This window comes from Phalacrocorax carbo, unplaced genomic scaffold (genome assembly GCF_963921805.1).
Source record: "Phalacrocorax carbo unplaced genomic scaffold, bPhaCar2.1 SCAFFOLD_54, whole genome shotgun sequence".
NCBI classification, from domain to species: Eukaryota; Metazoa; Chordata; class Aves; order Suliformes; family Phalacrocoracidae; genus Phalacrocorax; species Phalacrocorax carbo.
Window position 1 is genome coordinate 75,638 of NW_026990395.1, and position 23,724 is coordinate 99,361.

General features: G+C 49.4%; 2 protein-coding genes and 1 long non-coding RNA gene across 3 annotated transcripts; 1 reads left to right on the top strand and 2 right to left on the bottom strand.

The window, feature by feature from the left end:
• The first annotated feature begins 10,940 nt into the window (after positions 1-10,940).
• Positions 10,941-11,906, top strand: LOC135311141 (olfactory receptor 14J1-like). Its single transcript, XM_064440282.1, has one exon. The coding sequence runs from the start codon at positions 10,941-10,943 to the stop codon at positions 11,904-11,906; it is 966 nt and encodes a 321-aa protein (XP_064296352.1).
• A 4,433-nt stretch (positions 11,907-16,339) lies between these two features.
• Positions 16,340-18,402, bottom strand: LOC135311168 (uncharacterized). Its single transcript, XR_010370984.1, has 4 exons — positions 18,290-18,402; positions 17,387-17,534; positions 17,192-17,301; positions 16,340-16,410 (listed from the first exon to the last, which is right to left on the bottom strand). It is a non-coding gene; the product is annotated as an uncharacterized LOC135311168 (long non-coding RNA).
• A 173-nt stretch (positions 18,403-18,575) lies between these two features.
• Positions 18,576-21,929, bottom strand: LOC135311142 (protein ELYS-like). The gene is made up of 6 exons (XM_064440283.1): positions 21,840-21,929; positions 21,156-21,279; positions 20,972-21,028; positions 19,754-19,900; positions 18,815-19,002; positions 18,576-18,642 (listed from the first exon to the last, which is right to left on the bottom strand). The coding sequence occupies exons 1-6, from the start codon at positions 21,923-21,925 to the stop codon at positions 18,576-18,578; spliced, it is 669 nt and encodes a 222-aa protein (XP_064296353.1). The 5' UTR covers positions 21,926-21,929.
• Positions 21,930-23,724: the final 1,795 nt, after the last annotated feature.

Genomic DNA, 23,724 nt, shown 5'->3' on the forward strand with positions numbered 1-23,724 from the left:
ACCTGTTTGCCTGGGAGAATAACTTGTCTTTATGAAAGGTGATGTTTGCATACGGAGATTTGGTGATCCTAGAAAAGTGAGAATCGCTCCTTTCAAAAGACTCCCTTTGTTCTGGACGGCTCACTGCATTGTTTTTCCTGCAGATACTTCAGGATTTCTATTTCCCTGTCCCGTATCAAGTCCTTCATTAGTCATCCTCTGAGTTTATTCCACAGAGATTCACCCTTACGGAAGAAACTTTTGAATAGATTTGTTGTGTGCGTGTGTGTCTCTATATCTTAATCAACCTGATCTGTAACGTCTGCAGAATTCCCTGGCCCTGCTCTTTGAACCAGCTGCAGTCAAACCTGTGTCGTGGCAAGACGTGAGAATTCTTCAGTCCCTCATGTGCCAAGGAGAGCATGGGCGAGCCCTCACCTACCTGCAGATGATGAAGCCACCATTCGCAAGCAGTCGTGAAGCGCGGCTTTTCCTCACTGTGCTGTTGTCCAATAGGTAAAGAAATATATGCCACCGTTTTGGCATTCAGATACTGTGAAAGGTGGAGAACAAATACTAGAAATTCAGATCCCCTAAACTTCCTTTAAACTTGGAATATCAATAATTGTGGGGCATCTTTTTGGGGATTCCATTAATATTCCTTTACATGTGAAAAAATTAATTCTAGGTGCATGGCGGAGGCTTGGGGTCTGCTGCAGCAACGCACCACTAAGATAAACGTGGAAGAGCTATGAAGAGACATGTATGACATCTGTCGGGAGATGGGACTAGTGGGAGACTTCCTGAAGCTGCCTTTCACAGACTCTGAACAAGGAAGCGTGGGCAAGAAAGAAACCTGAATCCCCTCTTTGCCAAGAGACGAGGCAGGATCATCATGTAGGTTTTAAAATGTGTTATTTCTCATAGAAGGGTTTGGAGAAATTCTTACGGAATCATGAAATTGTTTTAATCCGGCATCTGCAGCGTGCCAACTGTATGCCAGCACTACAGCTGAGCCAGGCGAGGAACGTTCATCTCATGGTAAGCGTAAAAGTCCTGCCAAGTGTGCCAGCTTCTCTCAGGGGTTACTAACTGGTTTAACAGCACTCAGTAAGAATCCTGCTTTCTTTATCACACCCTTCTTTGAACTACTTGGAATAAGCCTCTGCACCTTACGTTACAGCTGAACCTAAAAGTTGAACAAAATGTGTCACTACTCCAAAGCTTCCCCGTGCAGTTGGAAATTCAGTGTTACAGGCTGTTGTTGACTCCACTTCAAAGAGTTTGTTTGTGTCTGAGGATGAAATAAGTATCTTTCCTGTCAGCCACTCTTACCATTCAGTTATTCAGCGACATACATTATGTAGGGTTCGGATTATTGGAAGTTGTTTGGGTCACTGTGGAATGAAGAGTGTGTTGTATGTCATCTCTTGTACCTTGCACGCAACTCTGGGTGCCAATCCACAGGCAAAATGTACACTATGGGTTGTTCTTTATATTATTTGCTCAAGTTATAGCATGAGCTCTGCAATTCCACAACTTTCATTTTACCACTTTTAGGACCAAAAATCTTACCTAACTTCTGTATCTCAAAATAGCCAGGTCAAATTTTGATTTATGGGAACTTCTGTTGTGGTTCTGTGATCCATTGGGTGGTTTGTGGAACCAGAGTTTTCCAGGGAAGCAAAGTTATGGGGTGGGTTTGGAAGGTTTAGGGCCTGCATTTGAAAGCCTCCATCCAGGGGGAAGGGGGGTGTAGGGGGCTTTCTCTTCCCTGTTTTAATCCTCACTTCCTTTTGTCCAACGTAACCCGCCGTTGCCCTGGAGATTCAGTCACCTGGGGCAGTGGCGTTTCAGGAAAAACAAGGGAAAGGCTGCTGTTTTGTCAGCCATGTGAAACTTGTGGGTGCTGACAGGTGGGTCAGGATCAGGTTCTGCAGAGTGCCGGCATGGTTTTAACTTAAAGTTGTAGCTTCTGTTATTATTCTAGTCTTCCTTCCACTTGGCTCAAAATACCGGGTGGAGCTGGTGTGCGCGGATGGGCAGAACTGGCTGCCGCTCTGTGCCGTGGGTGTATTTTACTGCACCTGTAGAGGAAACGTATTCACTAATTGGAAACAGCACCGACAGTTCCGTGCAATGAACTGCTTGTAATTATTTACCTTCTTGCTTTACGCTTCTCGTTCATCAGACCGATTGTGCTCCTCGCTGGGGACAGGGGGCAGCTGCCAGAAATTCTCTGTCAGCAAAACATGGCAAGATCCTTCCTCGAGGTCAGAGGCAGCTGGCTGCAGGGAGAGCCAAGCCTTACCATCTGCCTTCATCCGGACCAAGAGGAGGTAAATTTTCAGGGGGGGAATATAACGCACAACTCCCCATCACTTTGATTACACAAGGCTGATCGTTTTTCCCTCTTGCTTGACAGCCGCAAGACCAAAGCCATTCTCAACAGTAACAGGACAAGCTAATGCAGGAGATGTGCCTCCCAGAGCACCTTTCAGCAGTCGTGTACTGGCCAAAGTTAGAGAGTTATGGGTAGGAAATGAGCAGAAACCCACCTGAGAGAGATATTTTCTGTTATGTGGTGTTTGTTATGCAAAACACATATGTTTATATTATGGTAAATGTGTTTAGAGAATTTAAGAGAGCTGAAACTAAAACAAGGATTACCATCAAGCTATTGGTGTATGGATCTGGATAGACTTGATTGTGTGATCAAATAGTAACCTTTTCCCACTTGCTGAACATGTTTCTGCTTTGTTTCTGCCTCTTTTAATTAAAAACAGGCAGAATGATAAAGAGCAGAAAGAGGCCAGTAGTTGTCAGATGAGTTTCCTACAGGTGGTATGGCCAAATCACCCTCAATTCTGGTATATTTGGACTTGAGGGCAATGAAGGTCACTTACTGTCCTTCTCTGCTCTCCTTTTGTCACGACAAAAGACCAAGGCCTTGGACAGGTCGTACTACAAGGACATGCCCAGCGTGCAAATCAGGCCACAGATAACTAAGCAGTTTAATCCCCCATCAGAACTTCTTCTCATGGAAGATGACTCTCAGGGTTGTCAGCGCAATCAGTTTATTTGCTGCAATTTCATCCCTTCCCATGTAGACAACCATAAATAGCTTCTGGTGAGGAAGAAACAAGCTCCAGGCAGGAGCCAATCCATAGTTTCTTGTGAGTTGTTGGGCACTGCCTGTAACCTCTTGGTCTAGGCCAATCGGAAAATACAATGAAAGAATAGAATTTCACGTAGTAAGATTGCCTTTGTTTCTTATGTTGTTGGTACTTTTGTCTTCTGTGCAAAACTTGCAGGTTTCCATTGCAGGAATGCTGTTTTCACCAAAGCAGTCAAGAGAATGAGTGCCTCTGCGATGCTTGGAGAGAAATGTTCTGTGGTTCCTTCTGAATTACATCTGTTCCTCAAATAAAAAGCATTTTCCAATGCACTGTGCTGTGTGGGTGACCCATACGTGAGGTAGAGGGAAAAATGCAAGTGGCGGTTCCTGATGTGCCTGTTGGTTCAGGTCACCCACTCCTGGGCTGTGTATCACCCGGCGTGGCTCAAGAGCAGGCTTATCCCACAGCAGCCATGGGTGTGGTGTGCCTTGCTGTTGAACTTGGTTTAAACCCAGACTAAAGCACAAATTATTAGTGAAAGCCCGACTGCTGGTAGTTTGATACTACAATTGTAATGTTAATGCACAGAGAGAGAGGGATGCAGGAAGTAGGTGTGTGATTTCTGTGAACACTGACAGCACAAGCTTAGATGACCCTAGGAATCCAGGGCACAGGAAAAGCTTTGCTTCTGATCCAGCCTATTGGTCTCATAGCAGCTTCCTGAAGGACGAGAACAGCATGTTCATCTCCGCAGGATCCAACAGTGACGTGGGCCAGGTAAGATTGGAGTCAAAGAACCAACTGGAAGCAGCTGTCAGTAATACACAGTTGTGGGTCAGTCAGTTAGTTTACCTCCCATTATTAACATTCATGTAAATGTAACGCAAATGACCGGCATTTACCACTTTCCTGGTCTGAAGCATTGGCTAGATTTTATCTACATTTGTGGCATCCTGGAACTGAGTGCTACTTCCAAGTGGGCTTGCACTTCTTGCAAGGCTGGCTGCCCGCTGTGTGCCAAGAGCTCCTCAAAGCCACCCACACTCGGGAGAACAACAAGCAGTGCCAGGTGGGATTAGCACAAAGTGACGCTAATGGAGTAAATGGGTCGCACTGATCACCCAGCGGGCTCGAGTAGGAAACCCCAGTTGCCCAGGAGTCTTGGAAGTGACCATGGACTGGCCAGAAGGCAAAGACTTTGGAATATCACCAGAGGAGGGGGTGCCACGTGCTGAAGAGGCCCCACTGTATAACAAACTGCCAGAAAATGAGAAGCAATATGCCCTGTTCACTGATGGGTCCTGTCACCTTGTGGGGAAGCACCGGAGATGGAAGGCTGCTGTATGGAGTCCTATAAGGCAAGTCACAGAAAGTGCTGAAGGAGCAGGTGAATGGAGCCAGTGTGCAGAGGTAAAGGCCATCCAGCTGGCCTTAGACATCGCCGAACGGGAAAAGTGGCCCGTGCTCTCTCTCTGTACTGACTCCTGGATGGTGGCAAATGCCCTGTGGGGGTGGCTGCAGCAGTGGAAGCAGAACAACTGGCAGGGCAGAGGCAAACCCATCTGGGCTGCCGCGCTGTGGCAAGATATTGCTGCCCGGGTAGAGAACCTGGTTGTAAAGGTACGTCATGTGGATGCTCATGTCCCCAAGAGTTGGGCCACTGAAGAACATCGAAACAACCAGCAGGTGGATCGGGCTGCCAAGGTTGAAGTGGCTGAGGTGGATCGGGACTGGCAGCATAAGGGTGAACTCTTTCGAGCTCGGTGGCCCAAGTCACCATGGCAGGTGGCGAAGCCCTGCTTTCCTGGCAATGGCTAAACACCTGCCTGCTGGTGGGAAGCAGTGAATGAACTCCTTGCTTTGCGCTGCTTGCATGCGCACCTTTTGCTTGAACTATTGAACTGTCTTTATCTCCACTCACAAGTTTTCTCACTTCTACCCTTCTGATTGCCTTCCCCATCCCACTGTGAGGATGGGAGTGAGCGCCTGTGTGGTGCTCAGCTGCCTACTGGGGTTCTACCACAGCAGTGACTCCGTTAGACTCGCTCCATCCCAGCACGCTCAGGTTGTGGCGCTCTGTTTCTTCTGGTGCCCTGTCCTTGCTGCCACCTTCTGCACATTTCCACTCTGTGCTCCATGAGCAAGTCCCTGCTCCTCCAGGCTGCCTGGCACAGCCCTTGCTTGACTTTCTGCCCACTGCAACGGGACATTCTTGTGACATGAGGAGGGGATCCCTGACAATCAGGCAGCTGCTTGGGGCATCCTTGTCCCTCCAGGATGGCTCCAAGGACATTCTTTAAGGAAGATCCCTGCACAAGCCCAGATCTGGTCTTCTCAAGTCCAGGATGGACTGCCACAGTTTGTTTTGCTCACTTGTATCAGAGTTTTCATCTCCATCGCCCTTTCTCTGCCCAATTCTGGCATGTCACGGCCCCTTAAGGGCCACAGTTGCCTTCACAAGGGTCTTGGGAAGGGTTGCCTGGGTCCCATGTTCTTCACTTGCAGAACAGCCTCTTTCTTCCATGAGGGCTGAGTCAGAGGCCCGAGAGGGGTAAGTTCCCTCCAAATCCACTGCTACAAGCATCAGCCCCAGAGGGCAGTGAGCAGCAGGAAGGAGAAGCAATGCAGTGGAGAATCACCTGGTGAAAGGAAGAGCTCTGGGGGTCCAGTTCTTGGGGTAGGGTCTCCAGGAATGAGATACAAAAGGAGTCCCAGCCATGACTCCTTCCCAGCCTGTTCCTGCTGGCTCCCTGGTGTCCTCTTTCACCAAGGGCAACCTCACACCTTTTCTGGAAAATCATCTCGGATTTGCACAGGAGCCTGCAGACCTGCCAAACCGCAGCTTCTCACATCCAGATAAAAATTCTTTTCCAGTTCTGAGCACAAACAGTTTTATAAACAGTTGGGAAAGGCCTCAACCACCGCCTTGTTTCTCATTGCCTTCCCTGAACGCTCTCTGCCAGCCAGACATAGTGCCCGGTGCTGCCTCCCAGCTGGGAGCCAGTCACCCTTCAGAAGAGGCCTGGGGCTTCCTGAATTGTCCGTGTGTGTCCTCCCACCTCCCTGGCTCCCTCCGGAGCTCTTAGGGAGCATTATTGTTCACAATAGGAGCCTTAGGACCATCTCTTCTGAAACGTTTCTCTCTTTATCTCTTCTGCGCAGGAACAATAAGCACAGAAGAGCCCCAGATACATCAGAAGAGAGAGTGACGTGCCAGTGAAAATCAGGGGAGCTTCCCTCAGGCTGGAGGCTTCCTGACAAGAAGTGTCTCTTGAGAAGGGATCCAGCTGCTACCACTCTCTGCAGAGGGAAACCAGCAGTGTCCGTGCCACCCGAGGGCTCAGGGTATGAGTCCTGCAAGACCACCCTCCAGCTGACCCTTGCTAGAGAAGTACTTGAGGATGGGGTATCGTGCCTTCTCTTACAAACACTGATTGAGGTGGCACTGCCTGCAGTGCATTCCCAGAGTGGCTGCCAGAGATGTGTGGCCCCTGCCCTGCACCTCAAAGCAGGAATGCATTGGAATCAGTGCTGCTGCCACTAATAACAGTCACCGTGCCATGTGCTTACAGATTTGGTTTTCTTCCTGATGGTGATGGTGATGGTGATGGTGAGCTCCAGCTCTCTCATTTTCTTCCTGTCACTCACTCTTACTTGACAAGGCAGAGGTAGTCTGTTGCAGGCCTAAGCAGGCCGGCCTCTGGGACAGAGTGAAAATTGAGTTGTTCTCTGAAGTTTCCACTTTCTCAAACGGCTTCAATAAGACTTTGTCGACGTCCTCACCTGATTCCAGGCACTTACCTCCTACCACGATGTCGCCCCAGCTGGCCTCTCCTCTGACCCTCACGCACAAGGGCTCACGCAGCCGGTCCCCCATCCCACAGAGGCTCTCCCTTCATCCAGGCAGCGCCTTCACACTGCGGGAACCCCCTCCTGGGCTTTCCTGCCTGTCTCTTCTGAAAAGGCTGTACCCCCATTGCAGCACCCCAAGCTGCGTGACCTGTCCCACCAAACCTCAGCAGGTATCGCATCAATGCCATGGACCTGTGAGAGCACGAGGGGCTCCAGCCCCTCCTCCCCGTGCCCCACGCTGAGAACGTTGGTGCACACGTGGGCTCTGTGCCAGCAAGGCCAAGCTCAGCCTTGTCAAAGCTTGAAGGCCCGAGACCCTGTGTGAGCAAAGGCTTTCCCTCAGAGCAGAGACGTGCTGCAGCGAGTGGCAGGCGGCAAGGTCAGGGTGAAAGGGGGGGCTCACAAGGACAGCAAAGACGGGTTCCCCCAATGGCTGAGAGAAACCCAGCTGGGCTCTGCAGCTCTGGCAGGAGGGGGCTTTGCTGTCTGTGGTGCCTCTTGCAGCCCCTGGGGCCTGTGGCAGATGCAAAGCTGATCTCCAGGAGGGCCAAGGGGCTGCTGAAACTGTGCTTGGCGATGGGCATCCTGTGATGCAGGCACCTTGTGGAAATGCTTGGCCTGTTCCTTGAGTGTACCATCAGGGGTGTGAGCAAAGGATGGGGTGAGAAGCAGCAGCAGAGGCTAAGAGAGCTGGCACACGAGTGGAAACCCTGATGTGACGTGGCTCGTATTCCTGCGTTGCCGGCACCGACTGCACAGGCACGGGACAGACGCTGCCTCGCTGCAGTGGTGGGAACGCGTCACTTGCTGACAAGGGAGGTCTGTCACGTACCGACCGTGAACAGGGACAGCTGCCCGGTAGGGCCCGCACTGCCCTACCAGCTGCACGCTCCGGTTGTTCTGGGCAGCTTTGGTATCGAGGGAACACTACAGGCCTGTGTTTGGCCATGACATGCAGCAGCTGCACTGGGTGGGTGTAGGCACTTCAGGGAAGCCCATGAGAAACCTTCAGGTTCAGTCAGTGGAGACGGACAGCTGACAGACAAGAGGAAGGGAAAGCCTGAGCTGTCCCGGTGGCACAGGACTCCATTTGCTCCGATGAATACCTCTGTCAGCTGCCCTAAACATACTGAGGAGGGACAGGTCTCCCTGTCCTTAACACGGGCCTCTGCGGTCATTCCATTTGGGCCAAAGAATTGCCCACCAGCCCCCAAGGCGACGCCCCCAGAAGCTAACTTGTCCCTAAGAATTGCTTCCTTGCAGTCTGCAGTCACCTGCACGTGTCTTGCACCACCTCTGGCACCTCCGATGTCACCAGGGATCTGCACCTGAGCAAACCACTCCTGGCCTCCATCCCCATTAACCAGCATGGATGCTTAGAGAAGGAGTTCACAGGTGACTTGAGGCAAGAAGAATCCCACATGCTGTGGGTCCGTGGGTGTGTGTTGGAGGAGCTGAAGCCACCTCCTGCCTGAGGGCTGCTACGGAGAGCTGAGACGCCTGCATGAGCTCAGCTGGATCCCTGCCCCACACAGGGGAGGCATGACCCCCTTCCCGTCACTGCCATCATGTCCTGTCGGACAGTGGGGCAGGAACAGGGGCTTCCAAAGGGCAACATCGACACCTCCCACAGACCTGCACACCCTGGTTGGGCAACTCCTGCTGCCGGACACAGTTTGTCCAGTGCTGAGAGAGGAACAGTCGGTGCTGACATCAGTCTGCTTCCAAGTATATTCACAGCAGAGCCCCTCCTGCCCCTCAGGAGCTGTCAGCCCTGGAGCCCCAGGGACACCTGGAGGGAGCCGCGAGGGGCAGAGAAAGGGCTGCCTGGGGCTGGGCCTCTGCTGCTGAGCTGGGCTGGGCTCCTGGGACAAAGGCAGCTGCTGGCAATGAGGCAGCGCTGCCGAGAGACAGCTCTGCCCAGGAGCAGCTCCTCTGCCAAGCGCAGCAGGGCTGAGGGCACTGCCTGCAGGCACCGAGGGCAGAGGAGCCGGGCAGGGAGAGGGGAAAGGCAGCCTGGGCTGGGGGGATGCTGGGAGCTGACTGCAGGGAAGGATCTTCACAGCCCTCTGCGTGGTAAGTCTCTGGGTGGAGGAGAGTGTAGCTGGTGTTCTGGGAGGGATATCCAAAAGCTGCTGCATCCCACAGCACAGGTGACCCTTGAGGAGGACTCTCACAGCTGCCCTTGCACAGGGGAGGAGGACGTGCTGAGGAGCAGCACTTCCCTGCGGCACTGTCAGAAGGACAGGGCACGGCGGCTGCCTTCGCCCGGGGATGCTGCAGGGCTTTGCAGGCACGTGTGCAGGCAGGGGTGCCCAGGGCTGTCCTTGCGAGCAGGGTCCCTGCGCCCCAGGGGTCTGTGTGCTGGGGCAGGGACTCTGCCGCCTGCCAGGCTCAGCACTCAGCCTGCCCGGGGAGCTCCCCACAGCGCTGTGGGGACAAGCTGTGGGTGGAAGGAGTGACCCTGGCAGGGCAGGGTCCTTCTGCTGTCCGGAGGGTGCTGCGTGGGTCAGGGCTGCTCAGGCTTCTCCATCAGCCTGAGGACATTTGCAGAGGGTCATTTGAAAGATGGAAGTCAAGGTCGGGGGTTTCCTGAAAGGGAAGAAGTCTGTGCTTTGTGTCTTCTCTTCCTGGTTGTCTGGGTGGGCAGTGGGAGATGGGAAGTTGTTTCTCTGCTCTGGCATAGCCACTGAGACCCCTGTTCACGTTAGGACCTGTCTGAGCTGCTCCTTAGCCCCCGCACGCACAGAGCTGTCCCTGGGCAGTGCCCTGCTGCCAGGAGGTGTCTGCAGGGCAATACTGTAGGAGGGGGACTCACGCATCTCCCTGCCATCCCCTGCAGTGCAGATGCTGTCCCTGGAGCAACCCCTTGTCTCCCCCACACCCACAGAGCAGAGCCTGTGCTCTTAATACACTGGGGCCGTGACCAGGAGTTGCCCTTCCAGTAGCCTGAGCACCAAAGATTTGTATTTTGTGAGGCTGGCAGTGATCTCAGCCTCTCTTCAGGACGTAACAAATGTAGGCGATGGGAGTCTTGCCTTGGGAGGTGCTGCTGGGCTGCAGGCTGCCCCCCAGCAGGGCAAAGCTCTCCATGGCATCTCTGTGCTGTGCAGGAGCCCCATGGAGATGACGCCTCACTGCTGAGGCCATGGAAATGCTGCTGGGTGGCTGTATGTGGGCAGGTGTAATGAGCCCCCTGTGCCCCTGGCTGGGAGGGCAGAGCTGAGATCCTCCTCTCGTATGATGAGGTTTGGAGGGGTTTGGAGATCTGCACTCCGAAACTGGATTCCTCTGCTCCCAGCAGCATCCTGTTTCTTTTGGAGGGAACACCCGAGTGCAACAGTCCCACAGCTGCAAGAGCTGCCAGCACAGGGCAGCTGAGATCAGGGCCGATGGACAGACCAGTGTCCTCCACTTGGCGCGAAGGGACAGTCCCTTTGCCCCTCAGCACCCACATGATTTCACCTGCAGTGCAGCAGAAATGCCACGGATTTCTGCATTCAAAGCACTCCTCAGCTGTGGTGGGTAACTAGAAGGGAACGCAGAAAACACAACCCCCACAGCTCTGCTCTGCGCTCAGGTGAGTTGGGAGCAACAATGCTGAAAAGCTCTTTGATAACACCAGTGGATGTAGTCTGAGCTCACCCCGTGTTCCTACTTGCCTGTTGCGTTAGGGCAGGACTGACTCCTGCAGGGCCCACAGCAGAGCCACCTTCCCTCCACCAGCACCAACCAGAGCTCAACAAAAGTGTTCCTGGAAAGTGAAAGGCAGTTTCAGGGTTTCTGGAAGAAACAGATTAGTTTCTCTCTAAAGACGTCTGCCCTAACCTCCCACTTCCTTTACCTTCTTCAACAGATCCCCACACCCCAATGCATAAAATGTGAGTGTGTGTAGTATGAGAAATGGCTTGGATTTCACCCAGAGTACTCTCCCCTAACATCTCACTGTCCTTTTCGCCTTGTTCACAGCTCCTCACCCAGAGGCAGCAGATGTCCAACAGCAGCTCCATCACACGGTTCCTCCTCCTGGCGTTCACAGACACGCGGGAGCTGCAGCTCCTGCACTTCTGGCTCTCCCTGGCCATCTACCTGGCTGCCCTCCTGGGCAACGGGCTCATCGTCACCGCCATCACCTGCGACCACCGCCTCCACACCCCCATGTACTTCTTCCTCCTCAACCTCTCCCTCCTCGACCTGGGCTGCATCTCCACCACTCTCCCCAAATCCATGGCCAATTCCCTCGGGGACACCAGGGACATCTCCTACGCAGGATGTGCTGCACAAGCCTTTCTGTTTCTCTTTTTGATATCAGCAGAGTTTTATCTCCTGACGGTCATGGCCTACGACCGCTACATGGCCATCTGCAAACCCCTGCACTACGGGACCCTGCTGGGCAGCAGAGCTTGTGCCCACATGGCAGCAGCTGCCTGGGCCGGTGGGTTTCTCAATGCTCTGCTGCACACGGCCAGTACATTTTCACTGCCCCTCTGCCATGGCAATGCCCTGGAGCAGTTCTTCTGTGAAATCCCCCAGATCCTCAAGCTCTCCTGCTCAGACACCTACCTCAGGGAGGTCGGGCTTCTTGGGGTCAGTGCCTGTGTTGTATTTGGGTGTTTTGTTTTCATTGTGCTGTCCTATGTGCAGATCTTCAGGGCTGTGCTGAGGATCCCCTCTGAGCAGGGACGGCACAAAGCCTTTTCCACGTGCCTCCCGCACCTGGCCGTGGTCTCCCTGTTTATCAGCACTGCCATGTTTGCCTACCTAAAGCCTCCTTCCATCTCCTCCCCACCCCTGGACCTGGTGGTGGCAGTGCTGTACTCGGTGGTGCCCCCAGCAGTGAACCCCCTCATCTACGGCATGAGGAACCAGGAGCTCAAGGATGCCGTGTGCAAACTGATTGCTGGTTGTTCTTCAGAAGCAAGAAACTGCCTGTTTTCTTCCGCACAGCATTCATAATGTAACTCATTACAGGCCTAGCCTGCCTTGTAAGGGTTTTGGCTGGTTGTGGTGTGGTGTCTTTGTTTTTCTTGTGATAATCTTGTGCACAGCAAGATTTTATTATTCATCCCACTTCTAATTCACTCTCTACCTGTTGAATTTCACCCAGAAATTGTATAAATGAGGCATCGTGCTCTCTGTGCCTTTATACAAAGCAACGGTCCCTGCAGCAACTTGCTAGTCCAAGACTTTGGACTCTCTGAAACCTCTGGGGAGCTGCAGGGGCCGTGCCTGTGGGCAGAGGTGGGGGGAAGAAGAGTCCTGGCACAGCAGCACTGCCAGGGAGCAGCAGCGCTTGGACTTTTCAGAGCTGCTCTCTTTTTCACTTCCTCAGTCTCCTTCTGAGCCGCTCTGTTGGTGCGAGGCCTGAGTGCTCTCGGAGTTTGGTCACAGTCCTGCTGTGTTTTAGTCCTGGTGTTGTAAGAGGCCTCAGGGAAGGATGCAGTCAAGGATATAACCGGCGCAAGTGTGATTGGAACAGCCTGGAGAGGTGCAAACCACCCAGGAGCAGATGCGAACTGAGACCAAGATAAAAGGAACTAAGGCCATCTGCACCTAGATAAGGGTCAGAACGGCAACACGCTGTGAATGAATATGTGGAATTATTCTGGGAAATCTGATGCGTATCTGTATAACTGAGCAACATAAGCTTTGTCTGTCGTGACTAGCGGCATGCATGCTAGGAGGAATTATCCCCCGTGCGCCCGGCGCCGTAATAAAGAATGCCTACTTCTTAATACTGCCTTGCTGTTTTTATTCCTGATTTTATTCCTGATTTCAGTGACTGCTTTGGTGACCCAGCTGGGTCTCTGCTCCTGAACCTTGACAGGTCCGCAGGATCGCAGGACCTCCAGCCGTCACCGAGGGGTTCTCGGGTAGAACCTCCAACCCCAGGACTGAAGTGCCCTGAGCAAGGCCCCTGAGAAGGTCAAGTCAGCAATTAAGGGGACTGACGGGGTGATAACAGAATTTGAGGAAAGAGGCATCATCAAAAGGACTGATTCACCTTAGAGCTCACCAGCGTGGCCAGTAAAGCCGCCAACTGGGCAAAGGCGTTTCACAGTGGATTACCGATGGTTAAATGCTAATACTGCACCTTGAACTGCCGCAGTTCCAGACGTTGCTGAGATTGTGACACTGATGCAGGGAGCTGCCCAGCCTGGGAGACGGCTGCCCCAAAATGAACACCTCTTGTGTATCTGCTAATACCATCACCCCAAAGGTTCCTACAGAGCCAAGAGAATACCCTGCAGGATTTTACACTGGAAAACAAGGTAGTAATAACCCTGTCTGTTGTATACTCGCTGAACATGCTTCCTTTCTTTTTATATTTACAGGAATCACCCTTGGTTATGGCATAACCTGTCTGGGAAAGGCTCCACCAGGACCAGTTTCCTTCTAATCAAAATTAGTATATTCCTTCTCGTCCAGACACACCATCTTTGGAGCCATGCACTTCTCACCAAATTTTGTCCCTGCAGACCACACCAGGAGAAGAAATACAGACAGGGTTTTGAACAATCAACGTCTCTACCCATGGCAAAGCCGCTGAACTTTGCATTCTGTCTCTGAGGCAAATGTGGTGTAAGAATTATTATTTGACTTTATGATTACTGAATGTAATATGTGGAATCCATGTGTGACGGGGTGGCCACGGGCTGAAGCATTGTGGCGATTCACGACACAGACTCCATATTCATCCACAAGCAAAGCCAAAATCGTTTATTAACAAAAGAGCAGCCTTAATACAGTCTGCCTCCTGAGCCGGTATTCTTCCCTCCTCTCCGCCTCTGAATGTGTTCTATCACACTAGCTCCACATATGGTATGAACATAGATCAGGGCGCTCTCCTGCTTCGGTGCTCCAGCTGTGCCCCTGACCTTCTGTCCCGCATATCAAGGCCTCAGTTCTGTGTTTCTGTGGGTTGTTTCTCTGTCCCACAGCTTGCATCCAACAAGGGCGATGAGATCTCCGGTGCTGTCACGGGAGACCACGTTCACTTACTCCACAATTCCCCCTTCTTTTTCAAGTATCAATATGGTTTTCAGAGATTTATCTATTAAATGTTGTAAGCATTATAATAAGCATGGGATACAGATAACAATCCACAAAAACATTCCAATGCAAAAGGTTACGTACTCCACAAGGGTTTTTACCCATCTGCCCAGGCCTAGCCTACTAACGAGCTGATCAAGCCAACTGCAATCATTACCTATTTGCAGTTTCTGCACGTGTTTTTTTCTCTAGCTGCTGAATACTTCTGTGACTAGATTCAGCATGAGAGAGTCTTGGTTTATGGCTTTCGCCCATGTTACCCAAACATTGTTAGACGATGGCAGCTTGGGTAACCCTGCCCAAGAACATACCCCGTTACATGAACAGATTATAAATACAATCAACAAACAGAGCGTCTTCATTTTCCTTCAGTAGGGTTTGGTTCTTCTGATGCGGGATTTTCTGTTAAGGGTTGATACCGATACGGCCGAAGACAACAGGCCTGGATCCAGTGAGGTCCTGACCCTGTGGAGATGCAAGCATAACCTCTCCCCCCTGTTATTAGGGGGAAGGGACCCTCCATTATCCCGGATTCTAAAGTCCGTACGAGGACATGTGCCTTTCCTTCAATGCTCTGCCGGTCTGTTCGCAGAGAGAGATAGTGTCGGCTAAAGGGGGTACCTGTATCGGAAAAATTCAAAAAGTTAAGGACATACAGTGCTTTTGCTAAATGCTTTTGTGGAGTTAAGGTTCCAGCTCCCCCGCTTTGTTGTAACAACATGCGTTTTATGCTGTTACATGCTCGTTCAATGATGGCTTGCCCTGTGGGGGAGTGAGGAATACCTGTGATGTGCTTCGCCCCCTCCAGTCTTGAAAAATAGGTGTCGTGGTTCAGCCTCAGTCAGCTAAAAATAGTTCACCCTTATGCTGCCAGTCCCGATCCACCTCCGCCACTTCAATCTTGGCAGCCCGATCCACCTGCTGGTTGTTTCGACGTTCTTCAGTGGCCCGACTCTTGGGGACGTGAGCATCCACATGACGTACCTTTACAACCAGGTTCTCTACCCGGGCAGCAATATCTTGCCACAGCGCGGCAGCCCAGATGGGTTTGCCTCTGCCCTGCCAGTTGTTCTGCTTCCACTGCTGTAGCCACCCCCACAGGGCATTTGCCACCATCCAGGAGTCAGTACAGAGAGAGAGCACGGGCCACTTTTCCCGTTCGGCGATGTCTAAGGCCAGCTGGATGGCCTTTACCTCTGCACACTGGCTCCATTCACCTGCTCCTTCAGCACTTTCTGTGACTTGCCTTATAGGACTCCATACAGCAGCCTTCCATCTCCGGTGCTTCCCCACAAGGCGACAGGACCCATCAGTGAACAGGGCGTATTTCTTCTCATTTTCTGGCAGTTTGTTATACAGTGGGGCCTCTTCAGCACGTGGCACCCCCTAGTCCGGTGATATTCCAAAGTCTTTGCCTTCTGGCCAGTCCATGGTCACTTCCAAGACTCCTGGGCAACTGGGGTTTCCTACTCGAGCCCGCTGGGTGATCAGTGCGACCCATTTACTCCATTAGCGTCGCTTTGTGCTAATCCCACCTGGCACTGCTTGTTGTTCTCCCGAGTGTGGGTGGCTTTGAGGAGCTCTTGGCACACAGCGGGCACCCAGCCTTGCAAGAAGTGCAAGCCCACTTGGAAGTAGCACTCAGTTCCACAATGCCACAAATGTAGATAAAATATAGCCAATGCTTCAGACCAGGAAAGTGGTAAATGCCGGTCATTTGCGTTACATTTACGTGAATGTTAATAATGGGAGATAAACGAACTGACTGACCCACAACTGTGTATTACTGACAGCTGCTTCCAGCTGGGTCTTTGACTCCAATCTTACCTGGCCCACGTCACTGTTGGATCCTGCGGAGATGAACATGCCGTTCTCGTCCTTCAGGAAGCTGCTATGAGACCAATAGGCTGGATCAGAAGCAAAGCTTTTCCTGTGCCCTGGATTCCTAGGGTCATCTATGCTTGTGCTGTCGGTGTTCACAGAAATCACACACCTACTTCCTGCATCCCTCTCTCTGTGCATTAAAATTACAATTGTAGTATCAAACTACCAGCAATCAGGCTTTCACTAATAAGTCGTGGTTTCGTCTGGGTTTAAACCAAGTTCAACAGCAAGGCACACCACACCCATGGCTGCTGTGGGATAAGCCTGCACTTGAGCCATGCCGGGTGATGCACAGCCCAGGAGTGAGTGACCTGAACCAACAGGCACATCAGGAACCGTCACTTGCATTTTTCCCTCTACCTCACGTATGGGTCACCCACACAGCTCAGTGCATTGGAAAACGCTTTTTATTTGAGGAACAGATGTAATTCAGAAGGAACCACAGAACATTTCTCTCCAAGCATCGCAGAGGCACTCATTCTCTTGACTGCTTTGGTGAGAACAGCATTCCTGCGATGGAAACCTGCAAGTTTTGCACAGAAGACAAAAGTACCAACAACATAAGAAACAAAGGCAATCTTACTACGTGAAATTCTATTATTTCATCGTATTTTCCGATGGGCCTAGACCAAGAGGTTACAGGCAGTGCCCAACAACTCACAAGAAACTATGGATTGGCTCCTGCCTGGGGCTTGTTTCTTCCCCACCAGAAGCTATTTATGGTTGTCTACATGGGAAGGGATGAAATTGCAGCAAATAAACTGATTGCGCTGACAACCCTGAGAGTCATCTTCCATGAGAAGAAGTTCTGATGGGGGATTAAACGGCTTAGTTATCTGCGGCCTGATTTGCACACTGGGCATGTTCTTGTAGTACGACCTGTCCAAGGTCTTGGTCTTTTGTCGTGACAAAAGGAGAGCAGAGAAGGACAGTAAGTGACCTTCATTGCCCTCAAGTCCAAACATACCAGAATTGAGGGTGATTTGGCCATACAACCTGTAGGAAAATCATCTGACAACTACTGGCCTCTTTTCTGCTCTTTATCATTCTGCCTGTGGTTACGTAAAAGAGGCAGAAACAAAGCAGAAACATGTTCAGCAAGTGGGAAAAAGTTACTATTTGATCACACAATCAAGTCTATCCAGATCCATACACCAATAGCTTGATGGTAATCCTTGTTTTAGTTTCAGCTCTCTTAAATTCTCTAAACACATTTAACATAATATAAACGTATGTATTTTGCATATACAAACACCACATAACAGAAAATATCTCTCTCAGGTGGGTTTCTGCTCATTTCCTACCCATAACTCTCTAACTTTGGCCAGTACACGACTGCTGAAAGGTGCTCTGGGAGGCACATCTCCTGCATTAGCTTGTCCTGTTACTGTTGAGAATGGCTTTGGTCTTGCAGCTGTCAAGCAAGAGGGAAAAACGATCAGCCTTGTGTAATCAGAGTGATGGGGAGTTGTGCGTTATATTCCCCCCCGAAAATTTACCTCCTCTTGGTCCGGATGAAGGCAGATGGTAAGGCTTGGCTCTCTCTACAGCCAGCTGCCTCTGACCTCGAGGAAGGATCTTGCCATGTTTTGCTGACAGAGAATTTCTGGCAGCTGCCCCCTGTCCCCAGCGAGGATCACAATCGATCTGATGAACGAGAAGCGTAAAGCAAGAAGGTAAATAATTACAAGCAGTTCATTGCACGGAACTCTCGGTGCTGTTTCCAATTAGTGAATACGTTTCCTCTACAGGTGCAGTAAAATACACCCACGGCACAGAGCGGCAGCCAGTTCTGCCCATCAGCGCACACCAGCTCCACCCGGTATTTTGAGCCAAGTGGAAGGAAGACTAGAATAATAACAGAAGCTACAACTTTAAGTTAAAACCATGCTGGCACTCTGCAGAACCTGAGCCTGACCCACCTGTCAGCACCCACAAGTTTCACATGGCTGACAAAACAGCAGCCTTTCCCTTGTTTTTCCCAAAACGCCACTGCCCCAGGTAACTGAATCTCCAGGGCAACGGCGGGTTACGTTGGACAAAAGGAAGTGAGGGTTAAAACAGGGAAGAGAAAGCCCCCTACACCCCCCTTCCCCCTGGATGGAAGCTTTCAATTGCAGGCCTTAAACCTTCCAAACCCACCCCATAACTTTGCTTCCCTGGAAAACTCTGGTTCCACAAACCACCCAATGGATCACAGAACCACAACAGAAGTTCCCATAAATCAAAATTTGACCTGGCTATTTTGAGATACAGAAGTTTCAGGTTCAGCTGTAATGTAAGGTATAGAGGTATTTTGACGAATGGTGTGATAAAGAAAGCAGGATTCTTATTGAGTGCTCTTAAACCAGTTAGTAACCCCTGAGAGAAGCTGGCACACTTGGCAGGACTTTTACGCTTACCATGAGATGAACGTTCCTCGCCTGGCTCAGCTGTAGTGCTGGCATACAGTTGGCACGCTGCAGATGCCGGATTAAAACAATTTCATGATTCCGTAAGAATTTCTCCAAACACTTCTATGAGAAATAACACATTTTAAAACATACATGATGATCCTGCCTCGTCTCTTGGCAAAGAGGGGATTCAGGTTTCTTTCTTGCCCACGCTTCCTTGTTCAGAGTCTGTGAAAGGCAGCTTCAGGAAGTCTCCCACTAGTCCCATCTCCCGACAGATGTCATACATGTCTCTTCATAGCTCTTCCACGTTTATCTCAGTGGTGTGTTGCTGCAGCAGACCCCAAGCCTCCGCCATGCACCTAGAATTAATTTTTTCACATGTAAAGGAATATTAATGGAATCCCCAAAAAGATGCCCCACAATTATTGATATTCCAAGTTTAAAGGAAATTTAGGGGATCTGAATTTCTAGTATTTGTTCTCCACCTTTCACAGTATCTGAATGCCAAAACGGTGGCATATATTTCTTTACCTATTGGACAACAGCACAGTGAGGAAAAGCCGCGCTTCACGACTGCTTGCGAATGGTGGCTTCATCATCTGCAGGTAGGTGAGGGCTCGCCCATGCTCTCCTTGGCACATGAGGGACTGAAGAATTCTCACGTCTTGCCACGACACAGGTTTGATTGCAGCTGGTTCAAAGAGCAGGGCCAGGGAATTCTGCAGACGTTACAGATCAGGTTGATTAAGATATATAGACACACACGCACACAACAAATCTATTCAAAAGTTTCTTCCGTAAGGGTGAATCTCTGTGGAATAAACTCAGAGGATGACTAATGAAGGACTTGATACGGGACAGGGAAATAGAAATCCTGAAGTATCTGCAGGAAAAACAATGCAGTGAGCCGTCCAGAACAAAGGGAGTCTTTTGAAAGGAGCGATTCTCACTTTTCTAGGATCACCAAATCTCCGTAGGCAAACATCACCTTTCATAAAGACAAGTTATTCTCCCAGGCAAACAGGTCATACAAACATCGTGACAGGCAAAGAACAGCCTCCAGCATCAGAAGGAACAGGAAGTAGCTTGAAAAGTCACTTTTGCAGCCTTCCACCTCAAATCATGCTGCCAGGATGGCAGTTTGAATAGTTCAAGTACCTAAACCACTGCTTTTGAGAAAGTGCTCGACTGCTCTGCTGAAAACAACCCAAACAGACGGATTTGGCAATTCACATGGCAAGCGCTATTAACCTTGACTTCTTCATTGTCTTAATCCATTTCCTGTCAATGCAATTAAAACCAAATTGCAAATCATCACGTATTGCTGAAGGTGCTGCTGAAGCATATTTCAAAAAACGCTTCCGATGCTTTATCACCTGTTATTAGCTAAGCACCAGGGTTTTTTGCATCATTGGATAGATCCTAGCTTTGTATTGCAATGTGTGCCCAACTCAATCGTCACATACTTACATCATAATCCTTGTGGTCTAGAAACCAAAAACCTTGAATAAGCTTAACAAGGCCCAAAGGGATGGCAAAGGCGGCTGCGAAGGAGTCGACTGAAGTTTCTGTTTTAGTTGGAGAGGAATGCGTGATGTCTAGCAGCAAGTAAATTGTCTGATATCAGGTATCTAATTAAGGGTAATAAATTTGCAAGACCAACAATTTATCATATATAATAATAGTATTAATATTCTTGATAGAATATTAATAAATCATAAAATGAAATAAGAATATAATCATGGTAGGACACAGAAAATACTCATGTCTTAGTCTTGCCATTTTATGCTGTTGTAACCTGAAGATAGTCAGGTCCTGACAACAAAATTGCAGTCTGAATAAATACCCAGAAAGACAGACTCTTTGATTTCTATCAGGCATTCAGAAAGGTTGCCTTTCCATATTTAAACAGTTCCATTTGAAACTCAGGCTCCCTCTTTAGTCACTGGAGCCACCAGCTGGACATTCAAAACATGCGAACAGCCAACGCTTGATTATTAAAGCAAACAAATTCTACAGTTGGCTTTTTCCCTCCTTTCCAGGGAATATAAAACAGTTGAAATTACGGTGTCCTTACAACACAGCTTAGCCCTGAATGATTAAAACTGGGTTTAAACCAGCACGTGGGTCACTCATCGGCAGTGTCACTTTCTCTTTCTGACAGCTGTTTTTAGGGATGTATTCTCATCAGAGAGCTGCGGGGTGCAAGAGTTTTTAAAGCCCTTGCTCTCTAGGCTCCCCTCTCGGGTCAGGCAACAAACAACAGAAGCAACACAGTGTATTTCAGCAGCTTAAAAATTCAGTTTCTGCCCAATGACTTTTCTCTTCTCTCTCTTTTAGTGCATCGCTCGAGGAAGCAGCCGTTTGCTACAGGTGCGGGTGCTGCAAAAATGAAAATCTGGGTCTAAATTTCGAGAAGATCTCAGGGAGCTTTCTACATTTAACATTGCTTAGTAAACCTGTTTTCTCATATCAGAAAAGGCTTTGCAACAAAACATTTTATAAATTCGACAGTACAAAGAAATAAAACAATGCTTCCATCTATGACGTCATTCTAAAGGAGGTGTTTTCACTTGCATTGTGGTTGAAGCATAAATTAGAAAATGCATCGAACGCGTAGGTGACAGACATTTCAGACCCCTGATGCGCGTATACTGAAGGTGTCATAGAAATACCTCCAAGGGATACGATTGCATGTTTGTGGCTTTCTTCAACGCCTTCTAGCAAATAGAGCTCCAGCAGTGCCTGAAATGAAAAGGGAAAAGGCTTTTACAAACTCCTCTCTCTGAGAAATCATTGGCTTTGGGGGAGGGCTGGGCTGGGGCTGGGGTTTGTGGTGGTGGTGGCTGTTTTCAGGGAACACAACACTCACCCGTAAACTAGGAGGTGGGTATTTCCCAGTTCCGCCTTCATCCCCCCGCCACAGCTCCTCAACTTGCTCTCCGAACTGGGAAACCATCCCATCGACCATCAGGCAGTCAGAGTCCCATTTGCCTCTGGAACAAAACGTAGCGAGGATTTGCACAGAGGAAAACACTAATTCCAGCCTCTCAGTGTCACGGATTTCCTCCAGCCAAAACAAAACCAGCTAAAGCTCCCACGAGTCCAAGAACGGAACAAACACACACAGGCATGATCGTGACTTGAAATCGACTGGAAAGACATTTCTGAGTCCGATAAAGGGTGTTCATTAGATCATAGTGAATTGTTAAAGGAGTCCCAAATAGACATCCTAAAAGCTCCCTTATTAAGGGAAAAGTTGCAATGACCTTTTAGATTTTGGGGTTTCTTTTTTGTCGCATTACTTGTAATACAAAGGAAGTGAAAACAAAGCTTTTTAAGTGCCAGAAACAGCCACTCTCCTGCTGACTAACAGAGGAAACGTGACAGTACCAGAATGCCAGGACTATTCTCTAACCCAAATCTAACGCCTCCAATGGCATTGTTCCATTGGCATTCCATTCCAGTAGCAAATACAACTGTTGATGGAAAAGCCACTCGCTGCCACTTCTGAATTTGCAGCGGAACTGTTCCAGAGCTTTCCTGTAGGTCTTACCTTGATAAACACTCAAGTTCCTGTCGATGAGCCACGTAGTAGCTCTGAATCAGAGGAGAATTGTAGAAAGGTCTACAGAAACGCATCTCATCACCTACAGGCAATAAATAAGAAGGGAGTTAAAGAAGTCATATCACATTTTCAACCTACACTTTTGGACTAAACAGACAGAAGAACATACAAGCTCAGCATCAAAAGCACAGGCAAGCCTCCGACTTTGAATGAAGCCAATCCTCTTTCTGCCTTTGCTAAAAGAGACCTAAGGCACAAGGCTCAAGTCCTTCTTGTCCCAAGTGCCAGTTCAAGCTTACAGTTGATGTAACATCCAGAACACAGAGTGTCAGCCAAAGTTCGTTATTTAAAAAACCCCCAATTCTCAAAGGGTTTTTATATATGTCATGTGAACATGCATTAGACAATTCAGGCTGACAATAGAATTTATCACCCATCCAAATGGTGAACTATTTCCAAGGTGAAGTTTTTCCTCTAAGCAATCAATGAAAATTTTGAAACAGGCAGGTCATGCTTTTACTGTAAAATCAAGCATTCCAGTGTTGGTGCTGTAAGAGTTACTTGTTTAAAATCCCAGGTATTTCAAGCTGTGGACATGAGCAACTCCTTCAGTCAGAGGCTTATTGCTATTTCTGACAAACATCCCAGACAGAAACTGCTGGCATTATTCTATGCTACGTAGTTGAAAAACCAGGGCAATCTCAATTTCAGCAGCAGAACTTCAGCATCTGCTGTCACTGAACCAGAACGACTTGGTATTGATGAAACATTGACAAAACCATGGCTAAGCATTACCATTTCCCTACAACTGGCAGGGTACAATTGCAGTTATGTGTGTGGATGGGCAGGAGGAGCATGAAATGATCTCTGACACTGAAAGCAGCGCCAGAGAAAGCTTAGGAAAGGTCCATCTCTTGACATTCTCAATAAAGAGAGAGTAAAAGCTCACCTCATTCCGGAACCTGCTGCAAGTCATATGAACAACTCCAGAGCTCAGCAAGCACGTGCCATCTGCAGAGACAACGAACGTTGGACAACATTCCACACTCTCACAGTGATGGTAGCACCAGTTTACAGCTTTGTCACGGCAACATCTGGAAAGGTACAACTGAGTACCCGTTCTCCTCATCACATCACTTACAGCCTTTTTCAGAAAAATAATGGCTGAGTGTAGAAATTTTATCTCGGGGGCTACCGAGGTGCTGTGCTTTGAGCTTCAGCCCAGAGTCGTTTCATTTGATAGCCAGCACCACTTCACGGGCTGCGTTACAGAAGCACCCAACCCCCAGCCTCAGCCGACTGTCAGACAGGTGTCACAACAGCACACGCTTTGTCAGCACAATGTCATCAGAGGTGGGTTAGTGGGGGGTTGGGGGTTTTTGGTTTCGTTGGGTTTTTGCATGACAACCAATGAACAAGAGAACCAATAAATGGCATTTGAGCTCGGTTTAAGCTTATCGCTATTCAAAGCAGTGAAATACCTACCAAATTTATAGGTGCTTGGATGAAAACACTGTTGTCGCCTGCTTCAATATTCCACTTAAAACGCAGCGCCTCTTCTGCACAAGCTGAAAACAGCGCCAAACACAACTAGCATCCTGTTTCTTTACTTGGGCTATGTAAAGCACTTCTCCTCCAGACTTCTGAACCTTCTGTGCACCTTCACAATCTATTCTCGCCACCTCACTGTCCCTCCACTCTCTATTTATGCCTCCAATAGTTCCTGCCGAGTCACTGCAGATTTCCTTAAGTGAATCCCTGTCTGAAGTGGGTCAAATATTCCAAGGGAGATTGCTCTTTGGCAGATTTGAAATCATCTCTCCAATTCCTCTGTTGCTTATCACTTGACATGACCCTTATTCTCATCTCCAAG

Coding starts and splice junctions, on each gene's coding strand:
- LOC135311141 (XM_064440282.1), top strand. CDS start 10,941: ATGTCCAACAGCAGCTCCATCACACGGTTCCTCCTCCTGGCGTTCACA.
- LOC135311142 (XM_064440283.1), bottom strand. CDS start 21,925: ATGCGTTTCTGTAGACCTTTCTACAATTCTCCTCTGATTCAGAGCTAC. Junction 19,901..20,971: donor AAAGCCACAAACATGCAATC/GTATCCCTTGGA, acceptor ACCTGATATCAG/ACAATTTACTTGCTGCTAGA. Junction 18,643..18,814: donor ACTGTGCTGTTGTCCAATAG/GTAAAGAAATAT, acceptor AATTAATTCTAG/GTGCATGGCGGAGGCTTGGG.